General features: G+C 34.0%; 1 protein-coding gene across 1 annotated transcript; it reads left to right on the top strand.

Moving 5' to 3' along the window:
• The first annotated feature begins 783 nt into the window (after positions 1–783).
• Positions 784–6,965, top strand: LOC133311555 (serine/threonine-protein kinase BSK2). Its single transcript, XM_061512615.1, has 10 exons — positions 784–1,046; positions 1,355–1,581; positions 1,883–2,018; positions 3,268–3,401; positions 3,630–3,735; positions 4,126–4,211; positions 4,736–4,924; positions 5,091–5,249; positions 5,757–5,870; positions 6,599–6,965. The coding sequence occupies exons 1-10, from the start codon at positions 959–961 to the stop codon at positions 6,830–6,832; spliced, it is 1,473 nt and encodes a 490-aa protein (XP_061368599.1). The 5' UTR covers positions 784–958; the 3' UTR covers positions 6,833–6,965.
• The last annotated feature ends 4,496 nt before the right edge of the window (positions 6,966–11,461 follow it).

Genomic DNA, 11,461 nt, shown 5'->3' with positions numbered 1-11,461 from the left:
AGTATGAATATCTCTAAAAGTGAATAATAAGATTAAAATTGATATAATTGAACCGCCTGTGTAGCTTATGCTGAAAAAGTGACGATGATTACTTGATTTACGCAGTAAAATCATAGAAGCCTTGTAAGTTTCAAACCATGAAAAAAAAAAGGACAGAAATAAAAGATCTTGCTAAAGTAACCTCAAACTTTTAAGTTCCACTATTATTGGGGAAGCAAAGCATATTCACTTTTATCACATTGATTATCTATCACTGGATTTGGTTCTCATGGCTCTTTGCATCGCACAACCTGCATTTAAAACGCTAGAAGAAACTAAAAGAGGACACGAGACACTTAACATGTAACAGCAAGGAACAAATCAGTTTCCCATAAAAATTGTGTAATGATGTTTGAGTTTTGAAGCATTCTTTTGATGTCTGTTACAAGCTGACGTTGTAATTTTCCAAGTCTATCACTATGCCCCCAAAAGAAAAATAAAAATAAAAAGTAAAGAAAAGAAAAGAAAACTGCCATTAGAAAAAAGCCTCTCAGTATCTCACCTGGGGGAAGCACGTGCTCCGTGATAGACCCTGTCATGTGACCTTCTCTGCTCCTTGTTTCCCTCTCTCTCTCATACACACACACACACTACATTCTCCTCTTTTCACACCTTTTCGGTTTTGGCCTTTTTCATCATTCTCTCTCTTTCTTTTCTGTGTTTCCGCCGCTGCAACAAGCAACAGTTGCAGTGACTCAGTCACTTGCAGCACGGGAAACCCCAACATTTTCGGTTTTAAAACACTGAACCAACACTCTTCTGGTCCTGCTTCTGACCCTTCTCACGTTATATATAGTGGCTCTATAGAATCTAGTGTTGTACTCTTCAACCTTCGTTTCTATGTAGACAACACACTTTATATATATATATATATACATCATATAGACATAACCATATTAATCATATCATAATCATAACCATGGGTTGCTTACACTCCAAAACCACTCATCTCCACTCTCCTGAAGACCCTTCCACCGCCTTACCCGACTCCAAGAAACCCGATCCAGGTTCCCTCTTCACTCTTGACCTTTTCTTTGGTACTTCTCTTATTTTTCATAGCCTTGTAATGAGCAACAACATGCTCTTGTGTTTCCCTTCTGGGATTTTGACCTTGTTTTGGGTTTGAATTTGTGGGGGGAGTGTTCTCCAATGATGTTGAGTAGAACTGTTTTTTTTTTTTTTTTTGGTTGGGTTTATTTGTTTTGCTAGTCCTACGTGGGGATGGTTCTTTTCCTCTTGTTTTATTGTTGGTTTGAAAAAAGTTTGGCTTTTTAGTTTTTGTTTTGATTTGGTGTTTGGTTTTCTGGTTTTGAAGGTAATGGTGGGGATGATGTTGATCAAGAGTGTCAGGCTCCAACATTTAAAGAGTACGGTCTGAATGAACTCCGAAAGGCCACAAATGGGTTCAGCACAGATTGCATTGTCTCTGAGAGTGGTGAGAAAGCTCCCAATATAGTCTACAGAGGGAAGTTTGAGAACAATCGGTTAGTTGCTGTTAAGCGGTTCTCCAAACTGTCCTGGCCTGATGCTCAACAGTTCAGGGTGAGAGGATTAAACTACTCTTTTGTCCTCAATTTGGTTTCTGAATAATTGAAGGAAAAAGGAATAGGAGAATGACAAGTATCTAGAAATACACTATAAATTGATATGGTTTCTCTTGTAGGCCATGTGGATTTTTGGGGTTTGACTGGTAGATATAGTTTTGGATTTCCTTTTAAATAAAATAAAAATGTTTTTCCTTTCATGTATTTTTTCAAATTTCATATAGTATGGGCTGTTCTATGCTTATATTGGGTATTTTATCTAGGAATGCTAGTTTTTGTTTATGGTTTTGATTGGTCAGGCAGAGGCAGCTGGAGTTGGGAAAGTGAGGCACAAAAGACTTGTGAATCTAATTGGTTGTTGTGCTGAAGAAGATGAAAGGCTCTTAGTAGCTGAATACATGCCAAATGATACTTTGTCCAAGCATCTCTTTCATTGTACTGATCGATATCCTCTTATTCAACTTTGTTTGCAGTCATTAAAGCTCTTTAGTTCTAGTATTTTTACCCGCACTTGTCTTTCTCATTATTATCATTTATCATTGGTTTTGGTGGTAAATCCTTGTTGCCTCCATTTCTTAAAAGACAGAGCTGCCTGTCTTAAATTTTTACAATGTTTGTGATTCTGTTGCTGGAGGCATGAAAATCATATAATAAGTAAGAAGTGCTAATAAGCTTTTGCTGAAAAAATGATACATTTGTTTTAGCTGTTGGCCGGATTAAGTTATACGATTCAAGTTTGTAAGGTTATGTTTTGTTGGAGTTAAAACGGATACTTGGAAAATGAGAAAGTGCAGAATGGCAATGCTTTTGAACGCTAAGACATCTAGATATATTGTCAGTTTCCACCTGCCCATATTCACCCGAACCAAGTGTAGCCTAAGTGAAGAAGTTCATTTCTTGTACTAGGTTGACTTTATATTTGGGACTAAGGTATCTCTGTTCTTATCTGGTGTAGTAGTTATCTTAGTTGCAATCTACATTGCTTATTCCTAGCTATCCTCTAGATGCTATAAATTACTAAAAACATTGGACATCATGCTGAATGACCATGCATTCTGGTTTTTGTTTCTTGTTCCGAATTGTATCACCAACTACCTTTTACGTTTATAGTTGAGTATAAAAAAAGATTTTGAATTGTGGAGATAATTAATAGAAGAAGATTATCTGAGACAAAAGAGAATCAAGCACTAGAACATAGGATAATATATCATCCAAAAACAGAAAGGAAAAAAAAGACAAGCTGATTAGTTAAGCAAAGTTGACCAGTATCTCTGCATATCCAACTAAGAAACCCCTCTGAAATAGGCATTAGCTGAACACCATCAAGAGGCAAAGAAGAACTTCATCCCAAAGCAGAGGTAGCATCAAAGAATAATCCGTTAAAATTCTGGTATTCCTCTCGAACTATTAACACTAAATAACTGCATACTTGCAAATCATAGCATGATCTTTTCCTCTTTACTTTTTCCCAAAAACTCTAAATATGTCACAAAATGTATATAGGATTCATTCATTTATCATCTTTATAACTTATATTTCTATCTCCTTATTTCTTAATCCTGTTCTCTTTGAATATAACTTTTACTATTTGTACCTAATAACATCTATTTTACTTGTTAATGCTACTTTGATAATCAGTTTGCTTAATTTTTCACTTGATGAATTCTGTGATTTAATGTCATAGGGGACAAGCAACCATTACCATGGGAAATGCGTGTTAGAGTTGCATACCATGTTGCCCAGGCGCTAGATCATTGTAGCATGGAAAACCGGAAAATATATCATGATCTGAATGCGTATAGGATTCTTTTTGATGAGGTATGATTATGAATCTATCATTATGAACTCAATGTTTGTCATGAAATGTAATCTGTGTAGATGCATTTTTCCTGTTTAGATATATCTGTCCTGTGTTCTTTCTTTTATTCTGCACTTGGTTGTTTGAACTTGATACTTACATTGTCTTCTCCTGATCATTTATTCATTAGTAAATATCTAAATTATGCTTTGAAATTGACTTGTAACTAATTTATTCACTTATGTCAGGATGGTGATCCCCGTTTATCAAGTTTCGGGCTCATGAAAAATAGTAGAGATGGGAAAAGCTACAGTACTAATTTAGCTTATACTCCACCTGAATTTTTGCGAACAGGTATAATACTTGCCAGTTGCCAACATGTGTTTTTCTGGATTACTGACATTGGTTGATGATTTTACTGTATGCTGCTTGTGGAATTCCCAATAGCGATGGTGAACATGGATTACATACATTTGATGACATGGGCTAATTTTGTTCATATATTACTTAATAATATAGCAGAATTTGGAATAGTATTGAGATATTATTATATTAAATAGGAAGTTTTTTTCAATCTGTAATTTTCTCATTTAACATGTTCTTTAGAGTCTAGAAAGAAAAAAATGGTTGTTGGATGCATTGGCTACATTGTTTTGCCTGAGATTCCATTGTTGTGCCAACACTCTTATCAGAAGTCTTACTCAGTATTATTAAAGACAATATGGTACTTAACAACATCTGCAGGCAGGATAATCCCAGAGAGTGTGATCTACAGCTATGGAACTATTCTTCTGGATCTTCTGAGTGGCAAGCATATTCCTCCAAGCCATGTAGGTTGCCATTCTTTCAAAATCTCTTGAAGTTGTTCATATGCTAACAAGAAAGTTTTCTATTTCTTATCAAATTCATTTGGAAACTTTATCCACAGTTTGCGCATTGATGTAATGGTATACTTTATTCTGTATTCTGTTTTCTTAAGCATGCTGAGCATAGTAAATTTTAATACATTTTCTGGATGCCTTTAGTGTTTGATATGAATCGTATAATATGTCAAGAACATGCAAGTATTGCCTGGTTGTGATAGAGTATAAATTTTTTTTGCACCGAACATGCTTGTAAAAAGTTATTATCTCTTTAGACTCTCTTGCATACTGCTGGATATTAAGGTTGCTTTCTAGTTGAATATCACATAGTATAAAAAATGAATGATTCATATAATTATTATCTGTAATCCTTTGACAACTTAATTTGATACAGAGATTCCTATTCATGCTGCATAGTTAAATCACATGATGTTGAATATGCTATATCTAAGGGTATGAAAGTTGTCAGTAACATTGATTTTGTTCTTCAGGCTTTGGATCTAATTAGAGGGAAAAATGCATTGCTGTTGATGGACTCATCCCTAGAAGGGCAATTTTCAAATGATGATGCTACAAAGTTGGTTGAGCTTGCTTCAAAATGTCTTCAGTTTGAGGCCAGAGACCGACCTGATATTAAGTTTCTTCTTACTGCAGTTGCACCTCTTCAAAAACAGAAAGAGGTTTTTAGTTTTTGTTTTAGATTTCAATTTTGACCTTCAATGTGCATTTGCTGTCCTTTTTTCTCCATTCCAATAGTGTTCAACTTCATTTTCCAGTTTTCCCTTTTGGTCGTAAATCCTCTTTCGTCATGGAGAATTTTTTCCCTCTTTATTTTTTGGTCTACAGGTAACATCTCATGTATTAATGGGTCTTACTAAAAACACAGCAGTGCTACCGACCATGCTTTCTCCACTTGGAAAGGCTTGTGCAAGGATGGATTTTACTGCTGTGCATGATATATTGTTAAAAACAGGTTATAAAGATGAAGAAGGTGCAGATAATGAGGTATGTCAAATCACCACTTTTTTGCCTGCAACGCTGGTTAAATCAGTTACTATGGAGAAACCAGTATTCTTATTGGGAGCATTTCGCTTAAGTATGCTGCATATAGCTGATTTTATTGTATCAGCTGGGATGCTTATTCATGGTATCTCATTCATTCACATTTAAGTTGTTCTTCTCTGTTTGGGGTTGGCTCATTGCAAATATATGCCATGGGATTCTAAGTGAGGTGAGTTTTTTGGTTATGTTTTTTATGTCGCATGCTGACTTCCATGACTTAGTTCCTGACATGAATGCATATATAGGCACCAGATTGTAGTTGGATTATTTCTGAACATGCTGCACTGTAGTTGCATTAATGGAAAGCGCACTGTCTCTGCAGTGCATTATTGTGTTGTACTTCTAAGCCACAAATAAGAGTATAAATGTAAAACTGACTGCTAAGCTCTGGTTGTTTTGCCAACTGTTTTTGTGCGTGCTTTTGTCTATTAACTAAGAATGTAATTGCAGCTTTCATTCCAAGAGTGGACACAACAAGTGCAAGACATCTTGAATACAAAAAAGTTTGGGGATATTGCATTTAGAGACAAGGATTTCAAAAATGCAATTGAGTATTATTCTAAGGTAGATACACTGCTTCATTTTTTGTTGGGTTTTGGCTGCTTGGCTGTCTCAATGTGTTTATAATCCTATAAGGGAAGATACGTTTGGGACACCTTTGTAGTATTCTTGCAATGCATTACCAAAGCTGAGAAATGGAGAGAAAAGAAAAAAAAGAGGGAACAAATCTGCAGAGTTTGTTGAACCTCAACAGAAAAAGGAGAAAATTCTCCTTCCTAGATTTCCCCTTGAGTAAAGGGTTTTTCCTTTTACAACAGATTAATGCTCAATTTTCTAATGCTAACAATTCAGAATGACACTCTTTTATCCTCCTCCTGCTATTTAAGCTAAGGCCGAGCCCTGACAACTCTAACCGTATAATTTATTCAATAACTACTTTGTATCTAATTTTATAACTATTTTGTCTTGGGTCCTATCACAATGCTAGGCCTCTATTTCCAATATAATATTTTCTTCAACTTGTTTTTGTACAAGGATCTTATACTTCATTATTCTTGAAGAAAAAACATTGCATTTCTTAGCCCATTTGATCAGAGTACTGAATCTGGACACCATAAGAACATTTTGCAAACAAAACTTGCTTCCAAATATGCTTATACTTGTTTCATCTCAAAAGAAAAAAAATAAAATTATACTTGTTTTATATTGTGTCCAGTGACTGTTGATTATTCGTATTATTTCTATAAAGTTGAACGTAATCTGAATGTCCTTTATTTCTTTGCTTTAAACAGTTGGTGGTTATGATGTCTGTTCCTTCTGCCACTGTCTTTGCAAGGAGAGCCTTCTCCTACTTGATGAATGATCAGGCAGAACTTGCATTAAGGGACGCCATGCAGGCACAGGTATGCATACCTGATTGGCCAACTGCATTCTACCTGCAGGCTCTTGCTCTCTCAAAGCTGGGAATGGAAACTGATGCACAGGACATGCTTAATGATGGGGCTGCCTTTGAAGCAAAGAGGTAATAGTTGGCGTGGTTAAATTTCTAATTTGCAACTCTTTGCTCACTAAACTAGCAGAGTGGCATCAGAAAATATGCTATTTTGCTATCATTTGTACTTGCTAGATTAGGGATGTGTAGGTTGCTAGTTTAGGGGGCAAGAAAAAATAATTATGGTCAAAGATGTTCTCAAGGAATATTACAGTGTAGATCTTCCCATACAAATGAGTCTTGTAGAATGAATTTTCTTCATATGAAAATAAGTTCATTTATGACATCAATAATGCCTTTGGATAGGCCATCTACTTGGTAAAAAGAGGGTGTTCCTTCTCTCTCAATGTTAGAGAATAATATAAACCATTAAAAAGGCCGTCACCCAACACCTTAAGATTTTGGGTTGAAGTAGTTCTTATCAGAGCTTCAGTGACTACAAAGTCACGAGTTCGATCCTCATTTTCCCCCACTTTCTAGTGGAATTAAATATCACGCTTCAAGACCAAAAGGCTCTTTCGTAAGGAGATGTGTTAAAGAAGTTGAAGTGGTTCTTTACACTCAACTCCAATCCCAAGTACACTAAAAAACAAAAAATGTAGATCCTTTGTTCTCAAGGATTTTATCTCTATATAGCACTCGAAAACATGGGTTCTTTTCAAATAGGCCATTGGTGTAACCCCTTGCAGATGTAAAGCTGTTCTGTGCTTGAGCCTTGAGGTTCATAAGAGATGGGCATGAAAATTATTTTAATCTTGGTCAACTTGTGCTAAAGCTGTTTTGTGCCTGAGTTCAATAACTGTTATCAAGTTTGTAACAAAGATGAAAAAGCGTTGATAAGTCAAAGATGCCATTGTTTGACAACAGTTTTTGTTGAAATTTAGATATTGTTATGGCTAATGCCCCAAATTTACTCGGCTATATGATTTTTACGTGTACAAAACTGCACATTCAATTACATCTGGAACGTAGTTGTAACTTGTTAGTGTTCTAATTTTAAACCTTGTTTGGTCAAACCGTCAAAGTCAAACACAACCATGTAGTTTTTATTAGGCTAGTTCTTCTACGATATCATAATTTTTTAATCATTTTTCAAATTTGCTTTGGAAACATTTTTGCATATGAATATAAGTTTATGTCTATATTTATAATCATTGTTTTGACAACGTAATTTATTAGTTTCTTATTTTACTTTTGAAGATAATTGAAAATGTGATTTTTGAAAATTTACTTTTAGTGATAATAAACTCTAAACTTTAGAAGGACCACTAGCTAAATATTAGTTTGATAGAATTGGCTTCATGTTCAAAAAATTTAAACAAAAAATCTTAGATCATAATAATTTAATAATTCAATTATTTCTTAATGAAAAATCATAAAAAATGAAAACATTATAATATTTGAATATATGTATATAATAAGGAGAAAATGTTTGTTATTTTAAATGACATAAAATTATATCATTTTAAGAGAAAGATAGACACAAGAAATTATTTTTTTATTTAAAATTTAAATTAAAAAAAAAATTCACTCACTTTCTGTCCCATGATTTTTATTTCTTGTGTCTATCTTTTTCTTAAAATGACATAATTTATGTCATTTAAACTGACAAACATCAAATTCATATAATAATAATAATAAATAAATAAATAAATAAATTGGTAAAGCAAAAAGTCTGTCTAATAAGAAGAATTTGTTCGTATACCAAAAAAACAGAAAAAAGAATTTGTTCCAATAATAGATGCACTTAAAAGTAATTTTAGCAAGGTAAACCTGTGCAATAACCGTATAAAAATAAATTAATTACTAAAAGAGAGAGTATAAAATCAATTTTTTTCAGGGAAACCTTAAACTTGAGGAGTTGAGGTAATTTCCGAATCTTAATCGCACGCGATTCATTTTTTAAAAGCGTCCGTACTTTTGTTGGAATAGGTCGTACTTCGAAGACGTGTTCTTAAATCTCATAAACCTCAAGGTACGAATACGATGATGTTCCCACACCCGATTTCTTTGTTACGACCCGAAAATTTCGTGTTTCAAACTGTTCGGAATCTAAATTTTTAAGGGATTTGTTTCTTGTCGCAGACAAATTCCGCATATATTGTCGGAGATTTTTATTTTATTTTTTTGTCTTTTTTTTTTCTTGATTGGATTTCGTGTATGCTACCTCTGCGATTAAGGATAAAAAATTCACTCTTTTGGTGATTGATGAGCAACTAATTGCTAAAATCATTTGCATGACGGGAAAATCAATGAGAACTTGAAAGAAAGAAAGATTTGTTGTTGATTTCTTACTTTCAATTTGGGGGTTCTTTAACCGTTGCAGAGATCGATTCCAACCGGTGAGGTTGGTTCGGGTTCGATCATTTTTCCCTCTTATATCATATTTTGAATTTTTTTTTATTTTTGACACAAATGAAATTCGTATAGTTATGCTATTTACCAATTGGATAATCAAGCTTTAATTTCAAGATATGGCTACTTCCTATCTTTTTATTAAGATAAAAATAAAAATGGATGTGCTGCTAGGTATATTAAGAGCAAAAGCTAATTATTGTTCTTGTTCTTTTGTTTAATTGTTTTACATGTCGAGCTGTTTTTGCTGAACCAAACTGAAACATACGATTTTATATTAGGAGTGATAAGTTCAGTTCGGTTAGGAATTTTGTGTACTGCAACGAAATTAATTCTTCACAATCTACCACACACACAGATGTAAGGTCAGCTTGATTCGTGTTTATACTTTGACAGAATCAGTACATCGCAGAGCCCCAGAAACAAAATCATAATGCTTAGTTGAAGAAATTCACAGCCGCAAAATCATATATTCGATCTTCTTCAGTATCATCTTTGGGAGGGATTTAAAGCTTTAATCCCGGGATTCATCCCGAATCAGACTAGTCGCAAAGCGATGAACCGATTGGAATGTATCCAAAAGAAAAAAAAGAAAAAAAAAAGAAATTCACAGCCCTAATGCGGTTTTTGGTTTAAGAAAACTTAGTTTAGATATACAATAGGTGTGAAATGTGGATAAAAAAATAAAAAATTATGTGCTGCTGTAAACTAACTTCAGTAATTCCAGGAGGTTTCTCTGGTATCCTATTTTTTGTGAGGGTACTGGTGGTACCTTATAATAATTAGTTGTTAATATTTGTCCAAGTGTACCACTTATTTGAAATATAAGTACATAAGGTTTTTTTTTTTTTTTTTTGTATTTATATTTATATTTTAGTTAAATGGAACACCAGACTAAATATTGATCACTAATTACCAAAGGTATCAGTATTCTCACAAAAACAAAGGGTACCCAAGGAATCTCACAATAATCCTAAATATCAAAGTATTACAGTGCATGTTTGAATCTGTCCTTGCATGTGTGAATTTGAAGAAGCTGAACTGTTGGACATGATTTAATTGACAGTTCTTTCTTTCTCTCTTATTTTTCTTTCTCTCTCTTGAAAGGTACAAAGGAAGTTAAACCTTATTGGTAGTATTTGGTACATGGACTTTAGAGCCTATTTGATACAAGACATTTGATAATAATGGATACCCTTAAATAGAGAAACAAAATGGACAGGAGTAAAAAGGACATTCATCTTTATGTCCGATACTGAAGGAATGGTAGAAGCAGAATGTGTAGTGGGTCTGTGTAGTTGGATGGGGAAGGTATACTTACTATCATTTTAGGCTTACCACTCTAATTACCTGATTGGTTATCGTTGGATTAATTTGAAATCAATGGTTAAAAAATGGGGAAAATTAATTGTCGTTGATTTCAAATTGATCCAATGATAACCAATCAAGTAGTAAGAGTTGTAAGCGTAAAATGATAGTAAGTATAACCGCCCACTAGTTGGATAAAATTATAGTTCAATTGGTTTTGAAGAGGCATAAATTACTGTTTGGAGATTTCTAATAATGAGGAATAGAAGAAACATGGGAGGTTTTGTGCTGAACCATGTTTGATCTAAAGATTTTTACTTTTTGATATGAATATATGCGTTATTGTGCCTGGTTGAAAGTAATGATTTCTGATTACTGTAACATTCACTAGATCAATTAGGTTAGGAAATTTTTTTTTTGGCTGATATGATGTCCAATATTGAAGGGGTTGACCATACTACTGGAATCATTACACATATTATTGGAATGCTGGATTTACAAAACATGTTGCTCTCTTAATTTTTCCTGCACAGCTAACCCTTTGGGCTTGGGCATCAATGCATACTAATCTTGATTGATTTCTCTTGTCTGCTCATTCTTACAATGTTGATGTTTTAGTTTGCTAACATAATGAATTTCATTTACTCTATGAAGGCATTTATAGACCTGTTTAAGACTTGAATGATCTCAGATAGAATTTTGGGTTTGCTTTGTAGGAAAAAGAAAAAACCATAAAGTTATATGGATAGCAAATCACCGAGTAAGGAGTCAAAGGAGGTGGCACGTGAGTCGCTTATTGCTATCTCTAACTTTTCACCGGATAAGATTCTGGATTCAAATTCTGTGTCCGAGAGCAAGAAATCAGATGGGGTTGCGATGCCAAACTGTGATAGGGATGACAAGTTTAGGTCTGAACTGATTTCAATTTCTTATGCTGAATCCCCCGATGTCAAAATCTGATCAATTTCAATGGAAGTCTAGGCTACAAGTATAATGGTCA

This window comes from Gastrolobium bilobum, unplaced genomic scaffold, assembly GCF_033153095.1.
Source record: "Gastrolobium bilobum isolate Gb01-03AN ecotype WA unplaced genomic scaffold, APGP_CSIRO_Gbil_v1 utg37739, whole genome shotgun sequence".
NCBI lineage: Eukaryota > Viridiplantae > Streptophyta > Magnoliopsida > Fabales > Fabaceae > Gastrolobium > Gastrolobium bilobum.
The sequence above is the reverse complement of the archived record's forward strand: the minus strand, read 5'-3'. Positions and strand labels throughout refer to the sequence as shown.

Coding starts and splice junctions, on each gene's coding strand:
- LOC133311555 (XM_061512615.1), top strand. CDS start 959: ATGGGTTGCTTACACTCCAAAACCACTCATCTCCACTCTCCTGAAGAC. Junction 1,582..1,882: donor CTGATGCTCAACAGTTCAGG/GTGAGAGGATTA, acceptor TTGATTGGTCAG/GCAGAGGCAGCTGGAGTTGG. Junction 3,402..3,629: donor ATAGGATTCTTTTTGATGAG/GTATGATTATGA, acceptor CACTTATGTCAG/GATGGTGATCCCCGTTTATC.